Raw genomic sequence first — 15,137 nt, 5'->3', positions numbered from 1 at the left:
TTTCGGGTGGTGAAAATGGCGCCCCACCTTGCTACCAGAGAGAGCGGAGCTGGTGTGAGGGGTGGCAGAGTGGCTGGGTCCCTTGGGGGCGGGGGGGGGACCTCGGCCCTAGCCCTTGTTAAGCGACAAAATACTTAAGCTGTGGAGTAAGCCAGGGACGAATAAACAAGTCATAAATGGCGGGAGCCTTTTATTTTACCTCAGCCTAAAGCATCGCCTCCTGATAAACTGGTGGTCCCCAGATAACTTTGTTAACAGTGGAGGGAGTAAAACGAGACCTGAGATCGTTCCCAGCCCCTAAAAAGTACATTGTATAAGAAAATCAATGTAATTATTCTGTAGTTGGGCATGCTATTACATTGGGCAACTATTACAAACGTAACTAAAAGTAAGATACTTTAACAAACAGGACACGTGGGCTAGATTATTTCAAATAAGATCTATCAAAGATCAAATCCAAAGGTCACATTAGGGTTATATTAGAAAGTAGGATTTATAGGGCACAGTAAAACTGCGGGATGACCCAGCATATGAAAGGGATATAGGATGTAGGTGAACCCGATGTGAGAAGTCAAAAGTGTCCAAAAGTGACCCAAAATCCAGGACTGCAATTACAGCTACTGTAGCTGAGTAGCTGCTTTGCGTCTTGAGAGACTGGAGGCAGAAAAAATGAAGTAAAATCCTCTCTTACCTGTTTAATCAAAACCAGGAAAGTGGCCTCATTCATAATGATTAACTCAGAATTAATTTTAACTGTTCCTTCTTCCTTACCCAAAGAAGGCTTATGTAGCCTTCTACAGACCCTAAGTAATACTTGTTCTTTAAATGAGCATTTTTTTCTGTTTAACTTGCATAATCACTCAGTTTCAGTTACAGAAGCCTTCATATAGTTATTTCCACCCTATCTTTGTTTAATTCCATGTTTTTACACGGAGCTTCTATAGCATTTGCTACCCAGCTATGGGAACCATGGTCTCACTAATTAAAATCCAGAAAGAAACCTCATTGTTTAGTGTTGTACAGTGGCAGGTCATGCTGATGCCCTTCTGAGTGTGTTTCTTTCATCAATTTCATTTTAACAGAATGTTTCTGCTATCTTGGTATATGAAGCCAGTGCTGGTCTTTAATCATCAGTTAGAGGTGGTGAAAACTGTGGACAAAGCTGCTATTGCTGTGCCAAAGAAAGCAAAGCTAAGGTAGGAATTGCTCCTGGCAGTATGATCTAGGCATATATTACTACAACAGCAAGAGTGTAACGCTAAAAAGCAAAGTATTTTTACAGTGATTTACTCACTGTCAGAGAGGTGGCGAATCTGGAAGTTGCTGCAGTCCAAATCTGAGCTGGGCGTACAGTTAATAAGTTGTACAGAAATCCAATCTGGAAGTGAAAATGGAGTTTTCAGTATTTTAGGTTTCACCTCATTCAGTTTCATTTCCTTTGCCCTAAGAAAATGTAAAAAAATACCTTTTTTTTTTCCTAATTCATTATTACTGAGTTACTAATCATCTTAGTTAAAATTAACTCAAACTAATGGATTGGACTAAGCTGTATGGACTATTAAAGCTCTACCTAAAGCTTTAAGTGGTGCATTCCTTTGTGCACGGATGATTTTTTTTCCTTCAGGACCTAACCTATAAAAACTGTTACAAAAACAAGGAACTCCAACACCAAATATCTACCAGCATGCTTTTACAGGGAAATATATGACTCTATTTTAAATTTAACTATAAACCAAATTAAAATCTAAAATAACAGAAAAAACACTAATTTTGGGGATTGTATTAAAAACTCAAAAGCTTTGTCATTTTCTTGCTGTATTTCAGGAGTGAATAGGTCTTGCTTGTTTTAGACATGAGCAGTTTGCTTACTGATAATGCTGCACAAAAATTGACAAGGTAAAGTGAAGTTCAAGTAACATACTAATTTACATTGCATTCCAGATATTATTTTCAAGTCAATCCAATTGTTTATACAGAGAGTTGCCAGTGATCTTTCATTGTCAAGCTCAGATTCATCGACCATTCAAACTGATCATTGTAACCGACCACTAGTTCAAAGCAAGCACGAAGGATGTTCTGAAATTCATCATAGAAGGTGAAGTCTCCTTGCATATGCTAACAAACACATTAATCTCATCCTGACAATATTTTTATAACCTAGGTTCTGCAAGCCTTGAGCAGGGGAAGTTCTTCAGCATCAGTCCCAGAGGTCGCTGCTCGTTTGACAGCTCCCATCACGTCATCGCTGCTGAAGATTAGAAGGTGAGAAAGGTCTAATTCCTACCGGGGCTTTAGTAACGGATTAGGTAGCACGCTATGAATTGTTTTGGTGGGTGACTCAAGATTAAGACTGAGATGTGGATCACTCATAAGGCTCAGGCTGAATGGAGAAGGCAGAACAATTATCTACCTGGACTGTGAAATTTTCAGCTTTGGTTGTGTTGCTCATGTTGTGTGGAGCTATGTTAACATAGTCACCCCGAGACTTGCATAGCTGTGTTTGCAGGCTGAGCTGTTGAAGCGTGCTTGTGCAAGTAAGAGACTTGCTCACTCTGTTAACTTGAAGGGAAGCGTCTGCTTGAGGAGGTTACTATCGTACTACAGAAACCTTACTCTTGCTGATCAAAATCCTGGAAGAAACTTCATTGTTTAGTGTAGTGTTGTCATGGTAACTGTGATTCTGAGCGCATTTATTTCATAAAAATTAACACAGCATTTCTCATAATGTGACTGTATGGGATAATGGTGACCTATAATGAGCAGTTAGTGGTAGTAAGTCTGGAAAGTGCTGCCAAAAAAAGGGAAACTAAGGCATGGATTGCTTCTGGCAATATGATGTAGAGATACACTGCAGCAGCAAGAGCTTAACACTAAAAAGCAAAGCAATGTCTAGAGTTATCTACCCAAAGGCAGGCAGGAACATCATACTATACTTCATAGATTATATACTGCTTTATAAAACAGCTGTGTTAATGAAAACTGTTTAAAAGACTCAAAATCTGCACATCAGCTGTTCGTATTGTGCATCATGTTGTCTCCAAATTTAACAAAGGATTTATAAACTACATGAACAAGCTCACTAGCAAAATGCTCCACTTTTTTTGCCTTCTAATAGAACCTGATATGCCACATTCACTTTCAACTGGATAACTAGGAAAGAATTACTAGCTGGAGTATTTTAGGTTGACAGTTACCATAATTTCATGATGACGTGAAGATTTTTGTATTTGTAAACCGAAGTTTCTGATCATCATATTTGAGAAGGTTTAGACTATGACCTGAATATAACCGATGCAGTAGCATGTTTGAATTGGCAAACACCCTGCCCCCCTTAAATCTCTGAAAGTTAACTGTTCTGCTGGTTGCAAAGGGATGTTAATTCCTAACTCAATTTCACCATGGTATCAGCATCACTTCATGTGGGGCGCTGCATAAAAAGATGCTGCAGTTGGTGCCAAGGTCTTATGTAGCTTTCACTGTGCTGTCCTTGATGATGGCGCCCACTAGGAGGTAAAACTCCTGCTGCTGGCCCTCCCTCGTTGAAAGAGAAGGATCTAGTGCCACAACCAGCACCAAAGGGTAAAAGTTACCACAAAGCTCTTCCCGCATTGCAAATGTGAAAGCATCTAGATACAGTATGCTTGTTATTTGCTTGTCATTTTCAAGACAAAGCATTGGCCCGTAGTGCCATTCATAAAATAGTGCTTGAGTCCTGCAGACTTAAGTAGCTGTGGCAGGGCTTTGAGAGCTTTGAGAAGAAACTTATTTATCAGCTCAGCTTGCCAATTTGTCTTTCCACTTTTTAAGAGCATGTTCTTCTCAGAACCTGTATCTCCCTTCCAACCTATTTTAATTCTTCAGGAGGAAACTCCTTACCTTTCATAGAGGGCAAACAGCTGAAAATTCCTTTTCTCTCAGTATGAGTATGTATATATCTGAAATGTTCAAATGTCATAAAACGAAGAAGATGATTTTCAACCTTCAAATATTAAAATTCATCATTGTGAAATTACTTCAGTTTTAAGTAATTAAAAAAATCCAAAATGATGAGGGCTAGCAGCAAAGGATTAATGATCCATTAATCATTTGCATGAGCCAAGTAGAAATTATGAAATGAATATAAATCAGTGATTTATCTTTGACTGCCTTCTCTATGGTTGGACCTAAATTTTCTATTAGAGTATGCTGCTGATCCATTTCAGAGCCTGCAGAGATGGTTTCATTGCACAGAAGTGAAAATATGAGGATTGGAAGAAAAAACGGGTGTAATTTCTATATATTTGACTGTATGTAGCACTGAGGCAGCATTATGTCTTCAGTGTGCAAGAACATTAGCATTATGATATGAAATGTATAGATACAAATGAAAAACACGAAGTACAACTTTTACAAAATATTATTCTGAATCATTGTATATACATTATACACATTATACATGGATTTTATGTTGCATATGTCTCCAAGTTTAGACACAACAGTTCAAGCAATGTCTTTCTGTGTTATTCTTGTGTTTTCAATTGTGAGTCTGTCTTGCATCTGTATTATATTATTACTATGGATTAAAGAAGAAATTAAATATGGGGTCTTCTTTAACAAAACTATACTAAATACAGTGCCTGTCCAATTTAGATTTTTCCAAAAGGCTGGGGCAGAGAGGGATTATTTAGAAATTTACCAGACCAAGGCTGAAGATTTGCCAAGTAAAATAGCTGTATAACAAAGGCTAGAGTGTATCATGAGAATACTCTTTAAATTTATAATAGTTACATTATGTGCCTTTTTTTTTTTTAAAGAAGAAACAATTATACAAATCAACAATTTGTTCTTTTTAGTCCCATGGTGCTTGTATTGCAAATAAGAAGGTATGCTGGAAGTGGAAAATATTCTGTTTGACTTTTTTTTTTTTTTGAAACAAAAATTCCTTTTCAAAATGAACGTTATACAACTTTAGTATAATTTTGAAAAATAGACATGAAGAGTTGAAGACAGTTTGGTCCCTGAGAAAATATCTGGAAAACTACTAAAATCTATACGGCTGTTCCCAAGGCCACCTTTCCGCATCATTATCAACAGACACATTTATTTTTGAGCTGTAGGCACAAGTCACCCACAGTAAAGCACAATCCTTAAATTGGCTCGTCATCATTCCAGTTCAGGCCAGGGCTTTAATTAAAGGGCTCCTCCTGTTATAAACCACTGAAATGAATGTAAACCTGTCCGCCCTTCTCTTGTTTACAGACCCGCTTATGCTCTCTGTCTTGTACATCAAAAAGCTTTCAGTCAGTGTAGAAACCCTGTAACAAAGATGCCTTATCACGATACATAATCCTTTCATAACAAAGTGGGACATTTCGTTGGTCTGTTGTTTGCAAGAAGTGGCTGACTCCCCATTTCCTTGAGTTTCTGTCCACTCTGAGGTGTCAGTAATGCTGGAGCAGAGAGGTGATGAGCAGCTCCTTTCAGCTGATGAAAGTTGTTAATATAGCTGGCAATCAGTAGGGTGATCTCAAGAATCTATAACAGGAACAGACAAAAGTCTTTGAAAAATACAGTGATGTGTTTTGACTGCTGAAAAAAAAGCTAACTTTTTAGCAAGTGACAATCACCACCAACTGGAAAAGTACTTTATCAAATAAATTAATGACGGGAAGAGAGGAGATGCCTAATAGAGCTTTTTTCTATCGCTCCTCGCCAGTAATGTAATGTTATTCCCATGAGTATGCTGGATACTTTGTCTGCCACAGTCTTAAATGATTCAAACAGATGGTTTCTTCCCCTTCAAGAGAGATTTTGAAGTCCGAAAGATGTCGCTCTCAGAAAAAACTTTCATGATGTGTTCCCTCAATTTTGCTAGAAAATATCTAGTGCTCAGAGAACTAAAGACACAGCGTAGATAAAAGGAATAAAGACTTCTGGGAGCTTTTTACTGTAGTTTCTCTTTGCAATCCACACAACCTCGCCTGTAAGGGCACAATCTGAAGGGAACTTGAACAGATGTATTTTACTATGCTTATTTGTATGAAGCGTTGTGTTTTGACCCAAATTTATATCTGGAATTTTGTATTCTGTTTCATAAATTTTTCTGACTAACAGCAAAAGACTTCAAAACCTTTGCTTTTTAAAAGATACAGTCAACCTTACCAGTAAAGAAGAGAATCTAGATTTAAAAAGCAACAGTTACTTTACCAAAAGTAAAAATATCCTAGGATTGTTAAGAAGGGACTGATCTTTCAGATACTGTGTTCTACAGTTCCACTGTAGAACACATATGTACCTGCTTAAACATTATCTCTGGTGCCAATCAAGCAAATAGACTAGTTTTTAGGTACTACATATACTTCCTGTCTTTAATAGCCTTTGTCCTTCTATGAAAAAAGTGGAATGTTATAGACAGGGACATGAAAAGAAAGGGAACACATCAGTATTGTCACTGTTAGCTCTTACATTACTAATTGTTTTGCTCTAAAACCATCTGGCAAAAGTCAATAATCTGAGAATGCTAGGAAAAAAGAAGGTGTTTCATCTTTCACATCTGTTAAGGATTACCCACTAGAAAAAGCAGAAAAGTAGCAGATGGTCGGAAACTATTTCAGGGAATATACCAACCTTTGGTTTTGTCATGGCAAAAAGGTGTTTTTCTGTTGATTTGTCCTTCGTCTGAGCATTATTAACAACCAACATAAAATCATCTTGATAGCCTCCGAAAGTCATCAGACTCTTATATGTGTATGTAACTGTTAATCGCTTAAAAACGAAAACCAAAAAACCAAAACGCAAAGATATAAGCAGGACAATGCAGGAAAAACAGATTAGGACAAATACTTCTTTTAAAATAAAATTACATGTGTATTTTTCAAAACGCTGTTGTTAGCCTCTAGCCTCTTATGAATCTTGAAATTAATTGTAAATTTTGGGACAGCTTCATTCAGACCTTTGCTATGAGGAATTTCCATTGCAGATGGTAACTCTTGTAATTTTGACCTCTGTTTCTATTCCAAATTAATTAGATCAAAGATATTATAAGCAGGTTTCAGCTCAAGTGTGTTACTCAATTTACACAAGTATTGACTGACTTTAAGAGAAATTAATCTCAGTAATTCCATTTGAAATTGAAGCAGCGACTAACTGAATTAAATGGCAGAGTATGAGACATCTAAAGGGATTTAACGCCAGGACACCTTTTTGTGCAGTGATGTAGTTTACATACACACAAATGAAACAGAAATCGGTTCTCTTTTTTTCACATCTCTGATGAAACATAAATGCTTTTCAAGGGTCCTCTGCTTTCCATGCCTCAGCTCTTACTGTTCAGTGTTGAACACTACACTAGTGGCCTTTGAGTCTATGATTAGCATTTAATTTATCATTACGACTCATATTAATTTGCTGCAGATGTTCACAGTTAAAATTCATCGTAAGACAATATCTGTACAATAACTGACTTTAACGTCCTTTAGATACTAAACGTGTTTTTGCCCTTATTTTGAAATAGTGTTTTCTCTAACTACCCCTTGCAACAGCATTTCTGATACCCTCGATCCTCCCTACAGAAAAATCAGAACATTCCCTGGAAACCAAACATTTCTTGAATGGTGAGTAAGGCCTGCTGCTATTGTAAACTGGCAGCGCTCTGCAGAAACGCCGTAGCTAGCTCTCTAAGTAGATGGTCTTTATAGAGCTTTCTGCAGTCTGATGTGAGCTCATTTTGCCTGGTCTCTGAACAGAGCTGCTGTTTGCTCTCCTCGTGTTCTTTGTTTTATTATTTCTTTAACTGCAAAGAAGTGTAATGAAAAGGCCTGTATCAGTACAATTATAAAGTTGAGATTTTAATTTTCTGATATTCAATATTAGCACTTGCTAATAGCACCATGCCATTCTGTTTCTTTGCAGGATATAAATTAAAGCAGGGATCTTCTCAGGCACTGCTTTTTTACACTGATTACCATGAGTCGTTCTCTGTGAAAACTTTTATTACAAATAAAAGAAAAATCAGAGCCTAAAATGACATAATTAAACAACACTGGGTTATATTACCTACTATTAAACAAAAATAATACAATGAAAATAACAATCTTTTAAACTAACTGCTCTTTGCAGAGTGTATGTATTATGAATAATAATGGAAAATGAAGCCTCAAGAAAAGAAAATTAATGTTATTGTAAGAACTGTAACTATGGATCTCCTGACATCTGAATGATTAAAACATTAACATTTCATTAAAAGATATAAAAACTGTATCTGATAAACAAAAATAAATTCTGTGCAAAGAATTCATTACTTATTTCTATTATTAGTGCTACTATAATGATGACGGCATTAAAGCGTTTTGAAAGGAATGAATTTTTGCTTTAGGAGAAAGACTAGATAACTTAGCATGGAAGGCTAATGCCATCTTTTATGTAGTATGGTGGTGAATCTCTCCATATAGTCAGTATTAAAATCTACTTTGTCCAAAATTAGAAAAGAAATTTCACTTACCATAGAGCTGTAATCTAGGATGCTTATGCCGTCTTCATGTACAGCAAACCATATGAAGGACTTTTCAACTGAGGATGCTGCTAGAGGCTACAAAGAGGAACGTTCTTCAATTACTACTTCAAAATGAGGCAGTATGAAAATAACCATTAACTCTCAGCTATTATAGAGCTCTCTCCATCCACAGATCTTACTGAGATTTACACTGGGAGGGAGCTGATGTGATGGAATTGAAGTAACTGCCCAAAGCTATGTAGGTGGCCAGTGGCAGAACTGTGAACTCAACCTAATACTCTTGAAGCCCCCCCCGGTGCTTAGTCCAGAAAAAAGTATAGTCTCATTAATAAAAAAATAAATAAATCAGGTGTCTTAAAGTTTGTTCACTATCGCATATTGTCTACATATGCAAAGAACAGAGTGCTAGTAAGCAATTATATATATATATCCACTGGGATTACTTAATAAAACCTAAGGGGTGAGGCGGGAGTTCTGTTTAACATAGCTGTTATTTGAATCAAGAGAATTAAGATACTAGTGGTTTAAGAGAAATTGAGAGAGGCCAGCATGGAAAGGAGTGCTCTAAATACCCTTAACAACCGCGAGTGTTTCTGCAAGGTTCAGCTTCCATAGCCAGTTAATGGTTCCTTTTCAATATTCTACTAGTTATCAGGTACAAAAAGTCTGGAACAAAAAAGCTATCTCAAACTAAGATACAAGAAAATTAAAAGATACCACCTAGATTAATAATGCAAAACAAGCAGTAAGTGTATTGGAAAGTTACTATTATGGTATACTTAGTACTATGGCTATTACATTTCACCAGTATATAGCTTAAATGAGTTAGTAATTTGACAAGAGATTCAATCAGCACATGTATAACACACTCTTTTTCAACAAAAAGGTATTTGCAAATTACTGTTTATGCAAATATTAAAGAACCCCCACCACTCAGGCTCAGTAAAGTTTCTTACTTTTGCTGCAAACAATTTAGCACCGAAGAAAGACCATTTTCTGGCTACAGTGAGATAAATGCGCACGCAGTCTGCAGCACTGTGCCCCCGGAGAGCCATCCATCTTGTAGACAATCGCTGACAAAGCTGTCTGTTGAAATTAAATATGTAATTTAGTTATTGAAAGGAATTTAAATGCTTACCCATAGCGAGTTTAATGAGCAAAAAAGAATCCATTTGTTAAAATGATAATTTAATACAACAACTATCACTTATACAGTATTAAATAAATCCAAAACATCATTTAATATTTTCATGCACGTGAAAATTATGAAGTATCTTCTAATTTCTGTAACGTTATGATTAAATATTGATGTTGCAGTTGCAGTATAAAGGGAAAAAGTCTAGGGCAGGGTCTAATGTGTCTCTACAGATAATCAATGCATCTTTATCAGTACTCAACAGCTATGCCAGTTGTCATTCCAAAAATCCATCCAGCTTAGCACAGTTCTTTACCTGTGGCCAGTAGTAGATGTGGAAGATATGGCTTAACACTACTCTTTTTTAGTGTATCTGGGCGCTGCTACCAAAAAGGGTGCTTCTGATGCATAATGTGTGCACGCTGGCTCTTTTCTTTGGTGGCCCCATGGTGAGCTGGTTCAATAAAATGATTCTATGGAAAACTAATCCTCAAAAAAACGCCATCCCCGAATACCTTCCTAGCACGCTGACCTGCAGGAATGACGCACCCAGCAGCCACAAGACTATTTAGATGCAGCCCAAGAAAAGGGAGGGGGAAGGTGTAGTACAGGGAGATCTTTCACTTGGCACTTATTCTTACTGGAAGTTTATGAAGTCAAACTCCACCCTTCGCAAAAGAATACAAGCAACGGGGCAGGTATAGAGTGATTCTTTCCCTGCCACAGACTTCCAGCTCTGGCAATTGGTAGTTTAGGGACTAACTGAACAGTTTTAACAGATGTTTGATTTATCCTCCATGAGTTAATCTAATCTAGGACCTCTTACACTTTGTTCTTTGAAATTAATTGCACAACTTTCTATTTGTTGTGTGTATGCTTTTGCATGTCCCTGTTATCTTCTGAGTACGTAATAATGTTACTTTGTGCGTATGATGATAGCTTTAAACTTTCTCAACCCTGTAGTGAAGGATGCGAAAAACATTTCTATGATGTTTACTGGACTTCAAAATTGCGGTATCTTTGACTTTGGATAATTTAATACACTGTTCTGCTCCTCATGTTAGTAGATGTTGGTTGAAATAACTTGCAGGTTATTAATTTTAAATTAAGTGCTACTATTGTCCCAAAGCGGGTTTGTTTACCTTCTAAAATACATTCTACCTTTTAAAGTACATCACTACCTTAGTTAGCAAGTCCACTAAGTTAACGTATTGCCAATTTGACTGGCTGCCAGAGATTGCACATTTGAATAGCAAACACTCAGATCAGATCCTCATGTCCTTTACTTTCAGTAGCTCTTTAGTCTGTGCCCAGACTTTATTTAGATTTGCTGAATAAGAAAAATAAGAATTTCAAAATTGCTGGGTTTTGTAATATTATGTAGTAACTTGTAGAGCTTTTGCTGGAATGCGTGCTTAATGATGGTCCTCTGTTTAGATTAGAAATGTACAGAGGAAATGGGTTCTTCAATTTAGTAAGAAAATGAGTTTCAAACACGGGTTTAGGCAAATATGGCATATCAGTAAATTGTGCCTAATGGCAATTTAAAACGTCCTCATTTCACTTCTAGATTTTTAGAGAATATGAATCGCAAAATACATCTCACCTTAACTGTTCCTCTGAACAACCATGCCTGTATCTCTTAGGGTAGAATCTCTCCAAAACTTGTTTTAATGTTTGATTGGACTTGGACTGGGAAGTGACTTGCCCTGCTGGAGTTGAGAAAGGCCGTTCAAAATCTCCAATCTCTACCTAAGGGAAAGACCATGAAAAAAAATTTTTCTGTTACTCCAGAGTAATTTTCTAGCTGGGTACTATGAGCTATCTTTTCCTCTGTCTTACCAAGTATAAAATGAAAAACAGTTTGTTAATTGATATGTATTTTTCACTGATACAAAAGTCATGCAAGTAATTTTATTTTTCTTATTTTATATTTACCATGGAAAAAAGATAAATATCAAGTATAAATTGTAAAAATATAATACTTAACTAGTTCTGCTCTAAGATTGCTACATCTCCAGCTGACAAACCAGTTTAGATTTATTGAGTAACACCATCAAATAACTTTCTCAATAACCTTCCCTTGAGCCTTTAATTTTTAAAAAAGAAAACAGATCTTACCAAGACCATGTCTAGTAAAGGCGTCTTGGTCTTTCATTAGAATCTTGGGAAATCATGTCTGACTAACCTGATAGCCTTCTATGATGGCATGACTGGATGGATAGATGAGGGGAGGGTGGTAGATGTGGTCTACCTTGACTTAAGCAAGGCGTTCAACACCGTCTCCCACAGCATCCTCATAGGGAAGCTTAAGAAGAGTGGGATTGATGAATGGACAGTAAGGTTGATGGATAACTGGTTGAAAGACAGAGCTCAGAGGGTAGTGATTAGGGACACAGAGTCTAGTTGGAGGTCGGTGACGAGTGGTGTTCCCCAGGGGTCAGTACTGGGTCCAGTCCTGTTCAATATATTCATCAATGACCTGGATGAGGGGATAGAGCGCACCCTCAGCAAGTTTGCTGATGACACAAAGTTGGGGGGGGTGGCTGACACACCGGCAGGCTGTGCCGCCATACAGAGAGACCTGGACAGGTTGGAGATTTGGGCAAAGAGGAACCTTATGAAATTCAACAAGGGCAAGTGTAGGGTGCTGCACCTGGGGAGGAATAACCCCATGCACCAGTACAGGTTGGGGGCTGACCTGCTGGAAAGCAGCTCAGTGGAAAGAGACCTGGGAGTCCTGGTGGACAACAGGATGACCATGAGCCAGCAATGTGCCCTCGTGGCCAAGAAGGTCAATGGCATCCTGGGGTGCATCAAGAAGAGTGTGGCCACCAGGTCGAGGGAGGTCATCCTCCCCCTCTACTCTGCCTTGGTGAGGCCACACCTGGAGTACTGTGTCCAGTTCTGGGCTTGCTGGTTCAAGAAGGACAGGGAACTGCTGGAGAGGGTACAGCAAAGGGCTACCAAGATGATTAGGGGACTGGAACACCTCTCTCATGAAGAAAGGCTGAGGGATTTGGGTCTCTTCAGTCTAGAAAAAAGACGGATGAGGGGGGACCTTATCAACGCTTATAAATACTTAAAGGGTGGGTGTCAGGAGGATGGGGCCAGGCTCTTTTCAGTGGTGGCCAGCGACAGGACAAGAGGTAATGGGCACAAACATGAGCATAGGAAGTTCCACCTAAACACGAGGAGGAACTTTACTTTGAGGGTGGCAGAGCACTGGAACAGGCTGCCCAGAGAGGTGGTGGAGTCTCCATCTCTGGAGACATTCAAAACTCGCCTGGACACGTTCCTGTGCAACCTGCTCCAGGTGACCCTGCTCTGGCAGGGGGGTTGGACTAGATGATCTCCAGAGTCCCTTCCAGCCCTATGATTCTGTGATTAAACAGTTGTTACTTTGGTGCATTAACTTGCAGAAATCATGTAAGGCTTAGTAAGTGAAGAAAGGGTGTATGATTACATGATATTTAATCAGAGGGCCTGACTAAGTAGGAGGTAAAGTGCGTTTTAGCTGTACCGGTGCTAACAGCAGCACTTCCACTGAAGTACAGAGTGAGCCTTACACAAAGATTCCAGCCCAGTCTATTTCCTGCACTATCACCTATAAAAGGTGGAGGTCACTTGACTGTCAAGTAATCCTGCACCCCTTTCTTTATTCAGGTTTTTCATCTGTAAAACTGCTGTGTGAGTCACTAATGCACAAGGATTACCTGAGCTAAAAGGGCTGTCAATTCCATTGCTAGTTCTTTGTTTACAGGGAAAAGTCCATTGACTATTTGATCATTTGTCTGATATACTAGCAGCAGCTTCTCTCTCTCTGTCTCCCCATGGACTTGAACTGAAAAATAAAGCCTGCAGAAAAGACAGAAAGTTATTAAATAAAGGAGATAGATAGGGAAATGCATTAGCTCTGAGGATTAGCAGTATCTGCTCCGAATGTGACATGTTTACATCAGTGTCAAAACACATTAGCAGAGCAACACTTGGACTTGAACCAGTGGGCAAATATTTAATTTCAGTCTTCTGAGTTCAGTGTTGCCTTTTTTTGGATTTTTTTGGCAGCCCTGCTCACCTCTTAAAAACTAGCAAAAATTAACTGTATGGTTTTTTTTAAATTCTCCAGTTACACCCATTTGCTATTTTTGTTGCAAGCTTTGAGTCAGCCAGTATTTTTCAGATGAAGAAACTCTGCTAAACTTAAAAACAAATCTTGGGACAAGGCAGAGATGCTATACTTGCTAAACAAACCTATTTTTGTAAGTAAGGCGGACAGTCCTCGTGCCTTCACATTTCCCAGGGTGCTGTTCTTTGGAGGCTTGCTCCCATTTTGAAATAATGTCACAGATCTAGAAGGAGAGAAATAGAAAGCTGGCTTTGCCATGCATTCTTCTTTGAAAATACCTTAGAATAGAAACTGTCAACTTATTAAAATATCTTTTACCTATTACATATCAGAAACATACATAGCTTGAATTTTTAAACTTACTGAAAGATAACTTTACTTGCATTTCTTAGTTGGAACATTTAGTAATTAACATTTTTGTTGTTTGTTTATCCTGCAACACACACACACTACCTTTGGAAATGAGCCATAACATGCTTGTATGGAAAGGCCAGGTACTTGATTTAGCAGCAGCCAATGAATGTGTAATTATACAGAGTGAGTTGTTATATAATTAATCAAATGCCTTTGATCTCTGCCTTCTCTTTCTGCTGCACACTGGAGTTTTTCAGGTCCTTTCTAGTAACTGCTATAAAGTTTTTATGAAGTTTGTTATGAAGTGCAGCAAGAGCAGCTCACAAGCAGCGGTCTAGGTGGGAAGATGGGGAGGAGGCAGAACAGAGGTCCTGGGAGCCCTGCTGGGCTTTGTGTCACTGTTCCTTCATAAAAGAGCCTTCCTGGAAGCAGTAATGCTTCTAAAGTTACATTTACCAAGAAAATAAGTACATATTTTATACATTTTGCTTTCCATATGGTAATTTTTCTGGTAGAGGGAGAGAGCTGATTGTGATGACTCTTCTTGTTTGTCACTAGGGCCTGGTTGTACCGCACCTTGTAACTCAAAAGTGCAGCTGTGAACATTGGCCAAAGGGTGCAAAAGACTACTTGGTGGAAGCACAAAAAATTCATTATTCATTAGTTGCCAAAAGGCTTGAAAAATATCTTTTACTAAAGCACAGATTATACTGCATTTTGCCACTCTTTACTGAAAAGAATTTAATTCTAGCAATAGAGAGAACTAAAATTCATAATTCAGAACAATGATAAACCAAACATCATTGGAAATTTCCTCAACTGAATTCTAATTATTCTGTATTTAGATACGGAGCCCTTTCTTTTTTTTCTTCCCCAGGATTTCCACCCCAGTATCAATGACTTTTTGGCCCTCAAATGGTCATCTTTTGGAGCTATACCAGAAATCTTAACTGAAATCTCTCAATGCATGTTGGACTCCCAATTGCTTTTTAAAGAACCGTGATTAGTAACCGCTTACTTTTTCTTTT

General features: G+C 38.1%; 1 protein-coding gene and 1 long non-coding RNA gene across 3 annotated transcripts in view; one reads left to right on the top strand and one right to left on the bottom strand.

Moving 5' to 3' along the window:
- LOC141740628 (uncharacterized) overlaps positions 1-15,137 on the top strand; it is a 59,655-nt gene that overhangs the window by 306 nt on the left and 44,212 nt on the right. The window contains exons 2-3 of the long non-coding RNA XR_012586102.1: positions 1,083-1,196; positions 2,162-2,262. This is a non-coding gene — a long non-coding RNA (uncharacterized LOC141740628). The remainder of the gene's footprint in view (positions 1-1,082; positions 1,197-2,161; positions 2,263-15,137) is intronic.
- Positions 4,379-15,137, bottom strand: part of PLEKHH2 (pleckstrin homology, MyTH4 and FERM domain containing H2) — a 54,983-nt gene continuing 44,224 nt past the window's right edge. For both annotated transcript variants that reach the window (XM_074579580.1, XM_074579581.1), the window contains 7 exons: positions 13,881-13,978; positions 13,343-13,484; positions 11,233-11,378; positions 9,448-9,577; positions 8,480-8,566; positions 6,607-6,744; positions 4,379-5,514 (listed from right to left, as the gene is read on the bottom strand). In XM_074579580.1, coding sequence (XP_074435681.1) covers positions 5,332-5,514; positions 6,607-6,744; positions 8,480-8,566; positions 9,448-9,577; positions 11,233-11,378; positions 13,343-13,484; positions 13,881-13,978 — 924 coding nt within the window. In that variant the 3' untranslated portion in view covers positions 4,379-5,331. The remainder of the gene's footprint in view (positions 5,515-6,606; positions 6,745-8,479; positions 8,567-9,447; positions 9,578-11,232; positions 11,379-13,342; positions 13,485-13,880; positions 13,979-15,137) is intronic.

Source organism: Larus michahellis, chromosome 3 (genome assembly GCF_964199755.1).
Source record: "Larus michahellis chromosome 3, bLarMic1.1, whole genome shotgun sequence".
Taxonomy (NCBI): Eukaryota; Metazoa; Chordata; class Aves; order Charadriiformes; family Laridae; genus Larus; species Larus michahellis.
Note: the sequence above shows the minus strand (reverse complement) of the source record. Positions and strands in the feature narration are given on the sequence as shown.